Source organism: Saccopteryx leptura, chromosome 13, assembly GCF_036850995.1.
Source record: "Saccopteryx leptura isolate mSacLep1 chromosome 13, mSacLep1_pri_phased_curated, whole genome shotgun sequence".
Taxonomy (NCBI): domain Eukaryota; kingdom Metazoa; phylum Chordata; class Mammalia; order Chiroptera; family Emballonuridae; genus Saccopteryx; species Saccopteryx leptura.
The window spans coordinates 49,338,084-49,353,052 of NC_089515.1; the positions used below are offsets into that span (position 1 = coordinate 49,338,084).

The window sequence follows — 14,969 nt, forward strand, 5'->3', positions numbered from 1 at the left end:
ATCTGACATCATCACCACCATGATTTGCAGGTGGATCCTGACCAGGAATTACAAGGCTCTTGCCAAAGGGACGAGAGGCAGCACCTCCGGTTTCCTGAATATTGTGATGGAGCTGAAAAAATGCTGCAACCACTGCTACCTGATCAAAGCCCCGGAGGAAAACGAGAGGGAGAACGGACAGGAGGTTCTGCAGGTGCGCGCGCCCTCGGTGCACGGTGACTTCCTCAGAGAGAGTGTAGATTCTGTAGGGAGAATGGACAGGAGGTTCTGCAGGTGCGCGCGCCCTCGGTGCACGGTGACTTCCTCAGAGAGAGTGTAGATTCTGTAGGGAGAATGGACAGGAGGTTCTGCATGTGCGCGCCCTCTGTGCACGGTGACTTCCTCAGAGAGAGTGTAGATTCTGTAGGGAGAATGGACAGGAGGTTCTGCATGTGCGCGCCCTCTGTGCACGGTGACTTCCTCAGAGAGAGTGTAGATTCTGTAGGGAGAATGGACAGGAGGTTCTGCAGGTGCGCGCGCCCTCGGTGCACGGTGACTTCCTCAGAGAGAGTGTAGATTCTGTAGTGAGAATGGACAGGAGGTTCTGCATGTGCGCGCCCTCTGTGCACGGTGACTTCCTCAGAGAGAGTGTAGATTCTGTAGGGAGAATGGACAGGAGGTTCTGGAGGTGCGCACGCCCTCTGTGCACGGTGACTTCCTCAGAGAGAGTGTAGATTCTGTAGGGAGAATGGACAGGAGGTTCTGCATGTGCGCGCCCTCGGTGCACGGTGACTTCCTCAGAGAGAGTGTAGATTCTGTAGTGAGAATGGACAGGAGGTTCTGCATGTGCTCGCCCTCTGTGCACGGTGACTTCCTCAGAGAGAGTGTAGATTCTGTAGGGAGAATGGACAGGAGGTTCTGCAGGTGCGCGCGCCCTCTGTGCACGGTGACTTCCTCAGAGAGAGTGTAGATTCTGTAGTGAGAATGGACAGGAGGTTCTGCATGTGCGCGCCCTCTGTGCACGGTGACTTCCTCAGAGAGAGTGTAGATTCTGTAGGGAGAATGGACAGGAGGTTCTGCAGGTGCGCGCCCTCTGTGCACGGTGACTTCCTCAGAGAGAGTGTAGATTCTGTAGGGAGAACGGACAGGAGGTTCTGCAGGTGCGCGCCCTCGGTGCACGGTGACTTCCTCAGAGAGAGTGTAGATTCTGTAGGGAGAACGGACAGGAGGTTCTGCAGGTGCGCGCGCCCTCTGTGCACGGTGACTTCCTCAGAGAGAGTGTAGATTCTGTAGGGAGAACGGACAGGAGGTTCTGCAGGTGCGCGCGCCCTCTGTGCACGGTGACTTCCTCAGAGAGAGTGTAGATTCTGTAGGGAGAATGGACAGGAGGTTCTGCATGTGCTCGCCCTCTGTGCACGGTGACTTCCTCAGAGAGAGTGTAGATTCTGTAGGGAGAACGGACAGGAGGTTCTGGAGGTGTGCGCGCCCTCGGTGCACGGTGACTTCCTCAGAGAGAGTGTAGATTCTGTAGGGAGAATGGACAGGAGGTTCTGCAGGTGCGCGCGCCCTCTGTGCACGGTGACTTCCTCAGAGAGAGTGTAGATTCTGTAGGGAGAATGGACAGGAGGTTCTGCAGGTGCGCGCGCCCTCGGTGCACGGTGACTTCCTCAGAGAGAGTGTAGATTCTGTAGGGAGAACGGACAGGAGGTTCTGCATGTGCTCGCCCTCTGTGCACGGTGACTTCCTCAGAGAGAGTGTAGATTCTGTAGGGAGAACGGACAGGAGGTTCTGCAGGTGCGCGCGCCCTCTGTGCACGGTGACTTCCTCAGAGAGAGTGTAGATTCTGTAGGGAGAATGGACAGGAGGTTCTGCAGGTGCGCGCGCCCTCTGTGCACGACGACTTCCTCAGAGAGAGTGTAGATTCTGTAGGTACTTTTTATCAGAATATCAGAACGACTAAAGCTCCAGAAGAGGCTTTCAACACAGGTGTGAGCCAGCCCTGGCCCGTTAGTTCAGTGGTAGAGTGTCAGCTCAGCATTTGGATGTTCTGGGTTTGATTCCTTGTTAGGACACACAGGAGAAGTGACCATTTGTTTCTCCACCCCTCCCCCTCTCACTTCTTTCTCTCTCTTCTCCTGCCATGGCCATGGCTCTATTGGAGTGAGTTGGCCCCAGGTGCTGAGGATGCCTCCATGGCCTCTACCTTGGGCACTAAGTAGAGTTCAGTTACTAAGCAACAAAGCAACACCCCAGATAGGCAGAGCATCACACCCTAGTGGAGTTGCTGGGTGGATCCTGGTCAGGGCACATGTCTCTCTGCCTCCCCTCTCACTGAATTAAAAAACAAACAAACAAAAGAAAACAGGTGTGAATTGTTACATAGCTAGGAAAAATGTTGAAAGTATTGTCACCGTTAACAGGTGCAGAACGGTCAGCCAGGCTGCAGAAGGCCTCAAAAAGCTTACATATGACTTTAAAAATATGAGCTCCTAGAGATTGAGGGCCGATGGAAGTATTCTGAACGCTGGAATCTTTTCAATCCTCAGTCCCTGATCAGGAGCAGTGGGAAGCTGATCCTCTTGGACAAACTGTTGACGAGGCTCCGGGATAGGGGGAACCGCGTCCTCATCTTCTCCCAGATGGTGAGGATGTTGGACATCCTGGCTGAGTACCTGACTATTAAGCACTACCCATTCCAGGTAAGGTGCCCGGTGATTGGACTCTTCCCTCTTCCCTCTCCTCCTCTGGGCTTTTTCAGTTTTCCAAAAGTAGAAAACAAGTGTTTTCTTGCTGGAAACAAATCAAGATGAAGGTTCCTGGAGGGCCTCGAGTTTTACTTCCAGGCCTTTAGGCTAACCCTGTAATGACAATGGTCATGTGAAGATCATTTTTCCTTCTCTTTTTTAAATGTTTATTTTACTGATTTTAGAGTCAGGAGAGCACGAGAGACAGGAATATCTGTTCCTGTACGTGCCCTGACCGGAGATCAAACAGGCAACGTCAGTGCTTCAGGACGATGCTCTAACAGAGCTATTTGGCCAGGGCCAAGATCATTTTTCTTTCTTGGGGGGCGGGGAGTTGGAGAATAGAGTAAGGACAACTGAGGGAAGAAGGAATTCTGTTATGTTAGATCAGAGGTCCCCAAACTTTTTACACAGGGGGCCAGTTCACTGTCCCTCAGACCGTTGGAGGGCCGCCACATACAATGCTCCTCTCACTGACCACCAGTGAAAGAGGTGCCCCTTCCGGAAGTGTGGTGGGGGCCGGATAAAAGGCCTCAGGGGGCCGCGGTTTGGGGATGCCTGTGTTAGATCCTCCTCATACCATGTCAGGGTGGTTAACTGTTCAACAGCCCAGCGTGGTATTTCTGGCAGACTGGCAGCTGAAACCCATATCTTAGATCAGGGGTAGTCAACCTTTTTATACCTACCACCCACTTCTGTATCTCTGTTAGTAGTCAAATTTTCTAACCGCCCACCAGTTCCATAGTAATGGTGATTTATAAAGTAGGGAAGTAACTTTACTTTATAAAATTTATAAAGCAGAGTTAAAGCAAGTTAAAGCATATAATAATAATTACTTACCAAGTACTTTATGTCGGATTTTCACTACGTTTGGCAGAATAAATCTTTATAAAACAACTTACTGTAGTTAAATCTATTATTTTATTTATACTTTGGTTGCTCCGCTACCACCCACTATGAAAGCTGGAGCGTTCCCTAGAGGGCGGTAGGGACCAGGTTGACTACCACTAGGGGGCAGTAGGGACCAGGTTGACCGCCGCTGTCTTTGATTGATTGTGTCTTACATCTCTGAATCTGTGGTATAAATAGGAATGAAGTGTGACACTGATTACAGACACGAAAATACTAGAAAATGAGAGGTGACAGACAGCATTGAGCATTCACCCCAAAGGGGGTTGACCTTGGCTGTGAGGCTGGGATCTGGCGGAATAGTGTACTTGCAGAGTTATTGGTCCCTGAGGCGAGTGTGATGGCCCCCTTTTTCTCTGCAATGCTGTTAGTGCAGATTTCCATCTTTATTCATCCCCTTTGTGATAAGAAAAATAAGATATACAAAAAGTTTCTTTAGCATAAAAGTATTTTTCTGGGCCCTGGCTGGTTGGCGCAGCAGTAGAGTGTCGGCCCAGCACGTGAAAGTCCCGGGTTTGATTCCCGGCCAGGGCACACAGAAATGCCCATCTGCTTCTCTACCCCTCCCCTTCTCCTTCCTCTCTCTCTCTCTCTTCCCCTCCCGCAGCCGAGGCTCCATTGGAGCAAAGTTGGCCCGGGCACTGAGGATGGCTCTGTGGTCTCTGCCCCAGGCCCTAGAATGGCTCTGGTCACAACAGAGCGACGCCCCGGATGGGCAGAGCATCGCCCCCTGGTGGGCGTGCCGCGTGGATCCCGGTCAGGCGCATGCGGGAGTCTGTCTGACTGCCTCCCTGCTTCTAACTTCGGAAAAATACAAAAAAAAGAAAAAAAAAATTTTTTTCCTGGGTATTAGATTCTGGAATATTTATCTTTGAAGTATTTATAGACATGTCTGTGATTTTCCTTGACTTGACTTTTGGCATAAAATATATAAATATATTTTAAAGTAATGACACTTTTATTTGGTAAGCCCACAACTTAATAAAAGCAACATAATAATTTTACAGCTTTGATTTTTAAGACTCATTAAATTTTTTTTTCTTTAACTTTGAATGGGTGGACTGGTCTACCCACTGATGCGGTTAATGCTGGTATTGAAGACCGAGAGTCAGTGATTCTCTCCTGAGAAATCTAAGCTTTCAGACTCATTAATTCTGAAAGACATTTCAGAATACCCGAGAAGGCATTGCTCTGTCTAGAATACCTTGCGTGGTTTTCAGTGACTGTCACGGAATACAATTTAGTGCTGTAGTTATTATCAAAATGTATTACAGTACACTTGTGCATTAGGCTCCTGTGAGCTTGCAGGTCTAGTAATTATTTGATATCAAGTGAATAAGAAGGGGTTAAGTTTCTCTCTAGGGGACAAGTAGCTGTAGTCCATGTAGCTTTATCATGTCTGATGTCTTCTATTCGTGGGATAGTAAGTGGGGGCCAGCTGTGTTTTCTGATTTCCAATATAGGCAGTGAACCTGCCATTTAAACTTACTGTCGGTTAAGGCTTTTCATCAGAAAGAAGGAAGGGGTTTTCACGTGGGATTCCACTGGGGTTCACACGGTCGTGGGCTGCCGGGCAGAGCTGTGAGCAGGGGCCAGCAGGTGCTGCCGCAGACCGCCCTGACTCCTCACTCCTCCCTGGCCAGCGGGCACCATCTCTCCAGTCAGTTGTGCCTTCTGTAAAATGAGGAGTGTTGTTTATTTTCAGTGGTGATTGTGAGGCGAAGAAATACGAAAACGATTTTAAAGAGAGAGAAGTGCTTTCTTTATATGTACAAGAGATCATTCATTTTCACTTTTTGTTTTACATAGTTTCTCTAGATGACACTTTTTTTTTAACTTAAATTGACATATACTGTAATAAAAGCATTATATGTACTGGTGAATGCCAGATGCTTCCTCTCTCTCTCTGTCTCTCTCTCTTTTTTTAGTGAGAAAGAAAGAGGAAGAGAGATGAGAACCATCAACTTGTAGTTGCAGCACCTTAGTTGTTGATTGATTGCTTTCTCATATGTGCCTTGACCAGGGGGCTCCAGCTGAGTCAGTGACCCCTTGCTCAAGCCAGCGACCTTGGACTCAAGCCAGTGACCTTGGGCTTCAAGCCAGCGACCTTGGGCTCAAGCTAGTGACCTTGGGCTTCAAGCCAGTGACCTTGGGCTGAAGCTAGCGACCGTGGGGTCATGTCTATGATCCCATGCTCAAGCCAGCAACCCTATGATTAAGCTGGTGCGCCTGCGTTCAAGCCGGCAACCTTGTGGATTCAAACCTGAGTTTTCAGAAGCGCAGGCCAACACTCTATCCACTGTGCCGCTGCCTGGTCAGGCAGTCAGAGGCTCTCTGACAGACGTATTTTGTCTACTTGAACTTTCCTCTGATTTTAGAGTGAAATTTTTGGAAAAGCTAGGATATATGATCAACTTAATTTTAAAGATTTTCAATGTTATGGCAAAATATCTTCCAAACAAAACGATGAAAGAAGTTTTTTGGTTTGTGTAGCACTTAACTGGGCAGCTTTTGTCTACTGTAGCCAAAAAGCACTGTTTTCCTGCAGGAGCTAGTTAGGAGGCGACCGGGGCAGGATTTCCTTGCCTGTCGGCACCTGCAGGTGCAGGCGCAGGTGCAGAAGCCGACCACGCCTGGAGCACAGCTGGGGTTGCGGCCTCCTCCTTTCGGGTGCTGGCGGCCATTCTGAATGCTGAGTGAACCCACATAGGCCTTGGATTCGGAAGCTCCTGACCTTGGGTTTGTAAGCAGAGAGCTCAGGGCAGGTGGAGCATGGTGCTTGGTGCCCAGGCCCAGGCCCCGACAGCACGTGGCCAGTGCATTCCAGCTATTTTTACCCGGCGGTGTCGCACTGGTAAAGGTTGCAAGCCTGGTGTTCTATTCTGAGCATCGCTGATCTTTCTGCCTTATGATTTCCTTGTGGTTTATTTTTACAGCGGCTGGATGGTTCCATCAAAGGAGAAATTCGAAAGCAGGCACTGGACCACTTCAATGCAGATGGTTCTGAGGTACACCACCCATGCATGGCTCTGTCGGGGGCAGCGCGGGGTCTGTGTCGAGGGCAAAGCCTTTCTGTCTGAACGTGTTCTGTGTTAGAGACCATTCACCATGCAGTCTCCCCTGTTACATGAAGGGAACGAAAAACCACTAAGTAAAAGGTGCCTCTTAATTTTGTTAGCACCCCAAAAAAGCATACGCATGCTCATTTGCCTCCCCTGGTGTGGATCAAGGACAGGGTAGTTCTGATATCAATGGAGTTGTCTCTGTGACTTCCTGATGGCAGTTTTCCGGGCCGGGGAGAACAGCCAGGCAGAGGTGGGGAGTGGCTGGCCAGTAGGGTTTTTGACTCGTCTGTTCATATCAGAAAGTTCTAGCTATACTTTTTGGAGATTCTGAGTCCTGAGAAGTTTATTTGCTGTGTCTCAGTCAGATTTGTTGGCCCCTGGTACAGTGCGGTTACTGCTCTTTCTTTCACTAACAGCAACATTTAGTTCAGTGCCCAACCTGAACGCGGCATTCTAAGACTGCACTTTGAAGGTGTGTAGAAGGGCCACGTAGCACAGGTTGGGAACTCCGGTGACGCTGTCATTTGTGCACATTGAACGGTGGAGTGCTGTGAGATCGGAGAGGAATGGGGAGAAGGCGCTGAGGGCAGACAGACAGACAGGACGTTGCGGAGAGACTCAGGGTCGACTTAGCGTCTGGAGGAAAAGACAGCACTGCTGCCGCCTGGCCTTTGTTTTACAAAAAGTCAGTAGAACACACTGGACTTCCTGCTTCCGAAGAGCTCTGTACACTGTCGGTCCCTCATCCGGAGTGGCCTGCCCCGCGCCCGCCTCCAGACTGCACGTAACCCTCGTGAGCTGTGGGTCTGTCGGTCCCTTACCCGGAGTGGCCTGCCCCGCGCCCGCCTCCAGACTGCACGTAACCCTCGTGAGCTGTGGGTCTGTCGGTCCCTTATCCGGAGTGGCCTGCCCCGCGCCCGCCTCCAGACGGCACGTAACCCTCGTGAGCTGTGGGTCTGTCGGTCCCTTATCCGGAGTGGCCTGCCCCGCGCCCGCCTCCAGACTGCACGCCGCCCTCGCGAGCTGTGGGTCTGTCGGTCCCTTATCCGGAGTGGCCTGCCCCGCGCCCGCCTCCAGACTGCACGTAACCCTAGTGAGCTGTGGGTCTGTCGGTCCCTTATCCGGAGTGGCCTGCCCCGCGCCCGCCTCCAGACTGCACGTAACCCTAGTGAGCTGTGGGTCTGTCGGTCCCTTATCCGGAGTGGCCTGCCCCGCGCCCGCCTCCAGACTGCACGTAACCCTAGTGAGCTGTGGGTCTGTCGGTCCCTTATCCGGAGTGGCCTGCCCCGCGCCCGCCTCCAGACTGCACGCCGCCCTCGCGAGCTGTGGGTCTGTCGGTCCCTTATCCGGAGTGGCCTGCCCCGCGCCCGCCTCCAGACTGCACGTAACCCTCGTGAGCTGTGGGTCTGTTGGTTCCTTATCCGGAGTGGCCTGCCCCGCGCCCGCCTCCAGACTGCACGTAACCCTCGTGAGCTGTGGGTCTGTCGGTCCCTTATCCGGAGTGGCCTGCCCCGCGCCCGCCTCCAGACTGCACGTAACCCTCGTGAGCTGTCGGGCTTGGCTTGCTTCTCCAGCCTGGACTTCCAGTTCTCCGTGGGGAGCTCTGGGCTCTGATCTCTTCGGAACCCCAGCTCTGAGTAGTAGCAGAGATGAGGCATGAAGAACTGACAGCACTGCTCACGTCTCATTCCCGTTCCTCCCTGTTTTCTCCGCTTGTAGCTGTGGTCGTTCAGGCAGTTTCCACTTCTGCTTTATGACGCCGCTATGAGAGTCACTGGACACAGTCAGCCCACAGCCCTGAGCGCGTTGCCTGGCACTGGAAGCGCCCAGGACACGCTGGCTGTGTTGTTAGTATTTGCTGAAATTGGTTCTGTGTTCTCTGCTCTAAGTTTAACAGACAGTCTGAGTCAGATGTTTCCTACTGCCCGTTCTCAGAAGAAAGCTACAATCACTTTGTAAATAGTTCTGGGTAGAGCCCTCTGCCCCATGGCTACATATAGATTATAGGTGCTCTATGGCTTTTGTGCAAATTTGAGTCTTTTTAAGTTAATTTAAAAAAATAGTCATTGGGAGAAAATATTGTATGCACATTTAGAAAATTTAGAAGATGGCAAAGAATGCAAAATAAAAAACGGCATAAAAGTCACACCCTGGCCTGACCTGTGTGGTGGTGCAGTGGCTAAAGCGTCGACCTGGAATGCTAAGGCTGCCGGTTTGAAACCCTGGGCTTGCCTGGTCAGGGCACATGCAGGAAGCACCTACTATGAGTTGATGCTTCCTGCTTCTCTCTCTCTCTCTCTCCCCCCCCTCCCCCTTCCCCTCTTCTTTCTCTAAAAATCAATAAATAAAATAAAAACAAACAAAGAAAACCCCCAAAAACCTCACCTCAGAGACAGTTTGCTGCTCATTTATAGCATTTGGGTGTATATCCATTTATAATTTGTGAAACTGTTTCTTTCTTTCTATGTTGACCTGCTTTGGGACCATGTTGCCACCTTTCCTTCAAAATTATGCTCTGAGCCTTTTCCCAGTGTCGTTCAAGATTTTAAAAATTTCAAGTTTCAAATATTTTCTCATGCCGGTGCCGTTATATACAGTGTGTCCATAAAGTCATGGTGCACTTTTGACCGGTCACCGGAAAGCAACAAAAGTCGATAGAAATGTGAAGTCTGCACCAAATAAAAGGAAAACTCTCCCAGTTTCATACCTATTCAGTGCAGTTCGATGTGGGCTCACGCACAGATTTTTTAGGGCTCCTTAGGTAGCTATCCCATATAGCCTCTACAGACTCGTCACTGACTGATGGCCTACCAGAACGGGGTTTCTCCACCAAACTGCCGGTTTCCATCAACTGCTTATCCCACTGAGTAATGTTATTCCTATGTGGTGGCGCTTCGTTATAAACGCACCGATATTCACATTGCACTTTGGTCACGGATTTGAATTTAGCGAGTCACAGAACACACTGAACTTTCCTCTGTACCGTCCACATCTCGACTGGCATGGCCGTGGGCTGCTCCGCTGTATACAGTGTTACATCATCATCTGCGCATGCGCACATGCTGCCACATCATCCTACAGAAACTGGGAGGGTTTTCCTTTTATTTGGTGCAGATTTCACATTTCTTTCGACTTTTGTTGCTTTCCTGTGACCAGTCAAAAGTGCACCATGACTTTACGGACACACTGTATTTAAACACTTTGTTGTTGGGTGTTCGGTAAGAGGATGTGAGCATTTAAAAATTTCGGTTACATACAGTTGATATTTATACTGTTTATGTACACATATTTTCATTTTTGCCTCATGCTTAGCATCATTAAATTTCATGACTTTTAACCTTTGCCGCTTAATAACACACGCAAATAACATTGTGTAATTTATGTTCTCTTTGGTAAAGAGCAGCATTGAAAAGGGCTGACGTGAGCAGTTAGGTCCCAGATTGTTAAGTGTTAGCTGTCTCCTTCCGAGTGTCCCGTTCCCCTGCAGGCCTCTTCAGGGTATGATCGCGCGGCATTTGTACCTGGGATCTCGGCATGCATCAGCACACCTGTTAATCAGTTCTTTATTGGACTCATTTGATGATCTGTGGGACAGCTGTCTAGATTTTTATTTGTGTCTTAGTATTGGCCAACGGACTATTCATTAGAATGTGAGGACCTTGTTATCCATGTCTGTGTGTTGAATGTACCCATTTATCAAAACAAGCAGAACTACCAGTTTTTTTGAGGTCCACTTCCTTTCCACAAAGATGCCCGCCTTTGACGTATGTGGTTCAACTCCCTGACAATGGAAATCTGACCTCTTTTTCTCTGGCTCAGATAAGTTATCCTGTGCCTCCTGCCCATGCTTCTGTGAGCACTCAGGCTCAGGCAGGTGTGCTGCGCCTGCCTGTTCCCTGTTGTCATTGCTGTGGAACGTGGAGTGTGTCCTGTCAGTGTGGGGTCCCCCCCCCCCCCCCCCGCTCCCAGCGCACCTGCTCTGGCCATCTCCGTGCATGTTCGGGGACATGGAGCTCACTGGGCTTCTCTCCAGTGCCCTCACGTGGTCTCAGCAGCGTTTTCTTGTCCCCAGCCTAACAAGCAGAGGGACAGTTACAGAATATAGTGTCCTTGTCTGTTCTATCGGCCTTAATGGCATGGTCCACCTTTCCCCAGAAAGTCAGCACCGAGAGCACTTGCTGGAATGAGCCCCGGATACTTAGTTTGTCTGGTTTTGTGACGGCCTGTCTGCTGGTTCTAGCCGGGTGGGAACATGTGTCCTTTTGCTGTTGTTGCCTCACAGACCTTACCTTATTCCTCGGTTCATTGCACCAACTCTTACCTCTTAATCAAATGAAATTTCGCTCTGCTGTCAAGCCCCTGACATTCTTTTAGCCTCCATAAACTTTGTCCATCATATCTCACTTTTCTTCACACCTGCAGGGGTTTCCAGGTGTCAGGGCTAATTGGACTGTGAAACTGTTTCTGAGAAGGCCACTGCATAAAGTAGTGTATTGCATTGTGTACAGGACTTCTGTTTCCTGCTCTCGACAAGGGCTGGTGGCCTGGGGATCAATTTGGCTTCCGCGGACACAGTCGTCATCTTTGACTCTGACTGGAACCCCCAGAACGACTTGCAGGCACAAGCCCGAGCCCATAGAATTGGTCAGAAGAAGCAGGTCAGTGGGCACAGGCTTCTGGCTCTGGCTTGGGTGGGGGTTATTCAGGCCTTTTAAGATGTTTTATAAAAGGCTTTTTTCCTGTTCAGCTTCATTTCCAAAGGGGAGCTGTCTGTTAATTAGTGCACATGAATCTGTTATGGAGCTGTTCACCTCTACTTTTTTTTTAAGTGAAAAGAGGGGAGATAGTGAGACAGACTCCCGCATGCACCCTGACTGGATCCACCCAGCAACACCCCCCTACCCCTCACTATCTGGGGCTGATGCTTGGATCAGCCAAGCTATTTTTAGCTCCTGAGGCTGACACTCAGACCAACAAGCTATCCATAGCTCCCTTAGCACCCAGGGCCGATGCTTGAACCAGTCAAGCCACTGGCTGCAGGAAGGGAAGAGGGAGAGAAAGGGGCAGGGTTGGAGAAGCAGATGGTTGCTTCTCCTGTGTGCCCTGACCCGGGTATCAAGCCTGGGACGTCCATACGTTGGGCTGATGTTCTATCCACTGAGCCACTGGCCAGGGCACACTTTTACTGTTTAGAAAGTACATTACCAGTGACTTCTGGTTTACTCTAAGAAAGATAGACAATGCCTAGTCCTAGAACTGAAAATTTCTCTTTATTTTAACACAGAAAAGTTGTTAAATATTCTAACATTGTTCAAGATGGTCTGTTTTTATTATACATGACCAATCTCAACTCTGAGGTATGTTGGAACAAATACGTGCTTACTTCCTTTGAATATGAATCTCAAAGTTGGCTCCTACTATTGGGTAACTCATGAGTTTCATACTTGGCCAAAGATTCAGTTTTGGTGAAATGGATTATTATTTGGCAAGACTGTTATTATTAGGGAACAAGACTATTAAAATTTTCCTAAGGACAGTTTCATGTAAAAGTGTAACCTGCTGCAGATAGTAAAACTGCTGCATGTTCCTGAGCTGCCTGCTGGAGTGGATGGCTCGCAGTCCTTGATGGCACTAGAGACAGAATTTTTATTTCCCCTCTTGGTTTTAGACCGAGTTAACGATCTGTGTGTGTGGTCAGGTCCAAGCGTCACATTTCCTTTCCCTGCAGGTGAATATTTACCGCTTAGTTACAAAGGGGACCGTAGAGGAAGAGATCATAGAACGGGCCAAGAAGAAGATGGTATTGGACCATCTGGTGATCCAGCGCATGGACACCACTGGCCGGACAGTCCTGGAGAACAACTCGGGGAGGTCCAAGTAAGTAGTACCGTGTGCGGGAGGCGGCGCTCCAGGCGTCCCCAAACTACGGCCCGCGGGCCGCAATGCGGCCCCCTGAGGCCATTTATCCAGCCTCCACTGCACTTCTGGAAGGGGCACCTCTTTCATTGGTGGTCAGTGAGAGGCCACTGTATTTGGCAGCCCTCCAATGGTCTGAGGAACAGTGAACTGGCCCCCTGTGTAAAAAGTTTGGAGACCCCTGGCTCCGACAGACGCGGTGTCAGCGTCGGCATTGTCCCTCTGCTGAGAGGGTTCTGTGCAGCAGACCTTAGGCCTGACGTGCTTGGGAAAGGCCGAGCTAAGTCTGCAAGAGGGATAGCATTTCCATTTTATTTGGTTTTCCCTATTCTTTTTTGTTTCTGCTGATCAGCCCTCTGCTGTGTGTGTGTGCACTTGCTCTTTCTCTCCCCCTTTTTCTCTCTCTCCCTCTCCCTCTTCCTTTTGTCTCTCCCTCTCCTTTTTCTCCCTCTCCCCTTTTTCTCTCCCTCTCCCTCTCCCTTTTCTCTCTCCCTCTCCCCTTTCTCTTTCCCTCTCTTTTCACTCCCTCTCCCTTTTCTCTCTCTCCCTCTCCCTTTTCTCTCTCCCTCTCTTTTCACTCCCTCTCCCTTTTCTCTCTCTCCCTCTCCCTTTTCTCTCTCTCTCCCTTTTCTCTCCCTCTCCCTTTTCTCTCTCTCCCTCTCCCTCTCCCTCTCCGTCTCTCTCTCTTTCTCTGTTTCTCTCTGTCGCCCCTCTCTTGCCTTGTGCGTTTGGCTGTGCATGTGACCTATGACACAGCAGCAGCAGCTGTGTGCTGCCTGTTAGCCTTGAACTTTCAGCAGCGAGACTCCACCAGATTGAATTGGCAGTTGTCATACTGTGGTAAAAATGATATTTTTTATATTGAGACAGAGGGAAGGTAGTCAAGTTTAGATTGGCTTTACTTGTAGCACAACTGTTTCTCTTAAAGAATTTACATTTTGACCAAATTGTTTTTTTTTTTTTTTATTTTATTTTTTTTTTTACAGAGACAGAGAGAGAGAGGGATAGATAGGGACAGACAGACAGGAATGGAGAGAGATGAGAAGCATCAGTCATCAGTTTTTCATTGCAACGCCTTAGTTGTTCATTGATTGCTTTCTCATATGTGCCTTGATTGTGGCCTTCAGCAGACCAAGTAACCCCTTGCTCGAGCCAGTGACCCTGGGTTCAAGCTGGTGAGTTTTGCTCAAACCAGATGAGCCCGTGCTCAAGCTGGTGACCTCAAGGTCTCGAACTTGGGTCCTCCGCATCCCTGTCCAACGCGGTATCCACTGCGCCACCGCCTGGTCAGGCGGGTTTTTTTTTTAATTTTTATTTCTTAATTGGTTAATTTTAGAGAGAGAGAGAAACATTGCTCTCTCTTAAAATTTGATGTTCTACTTATTTATGCATTCATTGGTTGATTTTTGTACGTGCCCTGACCAGGGATTGAACCTGCAGATAGAATCAGATAATAAAGAGAGTTAAAAGGCATAAAAACAGAAGGTGATAGTCTAAACCACTGAGCAAACCGGCCAGGGCCAGGGCCCTTAACAAATTGTTGGGTGTGTCTTGTGGTGGTCTTGTAGCTTTGTTACAGGTGAGAGCCAGCGAGCTCTTTCTGTGTAGAATATTTCCCGGTGGTCTCATAGCTTTGTTACAGGTGAGATCCAGTGAGCTCTCTGTGTAGAATATTTCCCGGTGGTCTCATAGCTTTGTTACAGGTGAGATCCAGTGAGCTCTCTGCGTAGAATATTTCCCGGTGGTCTCATAGCTTTGTTACAGGTGAGATCCAGTGATCTCTCTACGTAGAATATTTCCCAGTGGTCTCATAGCTTTGTTACAGGTGAGATCCAGTGATCTCTCTACGTAGAATATTTCCCTGTGGTCTCATAGCTTTGTTACAGGTGAGATCCAGTGAGCTCTCTGCGTAGAATATTTCCCGGTGGTCTCATAGCTTTGTTACAGGTGAGATCCAGCGAGCTCTCTGTGTAGAATATTTCCCGGTGGTCTCATAGCTTTGTTACAGGTGAGATCCAGTGATCTCTCTGTGTAGAATATTTCCCGGTGGTCTCATAGCTTTGTTACAGGTGAGAGCCAGTGATCTCTCTGCATAGAATATTTCCCTGTGGTCTCATAGCTTTGTTACAGGTGAGATCCAGTGAGCTCTCTGTGTAGAATATTTCCCAGTGGTCTCATAGCTTTGTTACAGGTGAGATCCAGTGAGCTCTCTGCGTAGAATATTTCCCGGTGGTCTCATAGCTTTGTTACAGGTGAGATCCAGTGAGCTCTCTGCATAGAATATTTCCCGGTGGTCTCATAGCTTTGTTACAGGTGAGATCCAGTGATCTCTCTACGTAGAATATTTCCCTGTGGT

General features: G+C 49.3%; 1 protein-coding gene across 3 annotated transcripts in view; it reads left to right on the forward strand.

The window, feature by feature from the left end:
- The window catches only part of CHD2 (chromodomain helicase DNA binding protein 2), a 138,740-nt gene that overhangs the window by 64,647 nt on the left and 59,124 nt on the right, over positions 1–14,969 (forward strand). For all 3 annotated transcript variants that reach the window (XM_066355656.1, XM_066355657.1, XM_066355658.1), the window contains 5 exons: positions 31–193; positions 2,526–2,678; positions 6,569–6,640; positions 11,206–11,355; positions 12,426–12,574. In XM_066355656.1, coding sequence (XP_066211753.1) covers positions 31–193; positions 2,526–2,678; positions 6,569–6,640; positions 11,206–11,355; positions 12,426–12,574 — 687 coding nt within the window. The remainder of the gene's footprint in view (positions 1–30; positions 194–2,525; positions 2,679–6,568; positions 6,641–11,205; positions 11,356–12,425; positions 12,575–14,969) is intronic.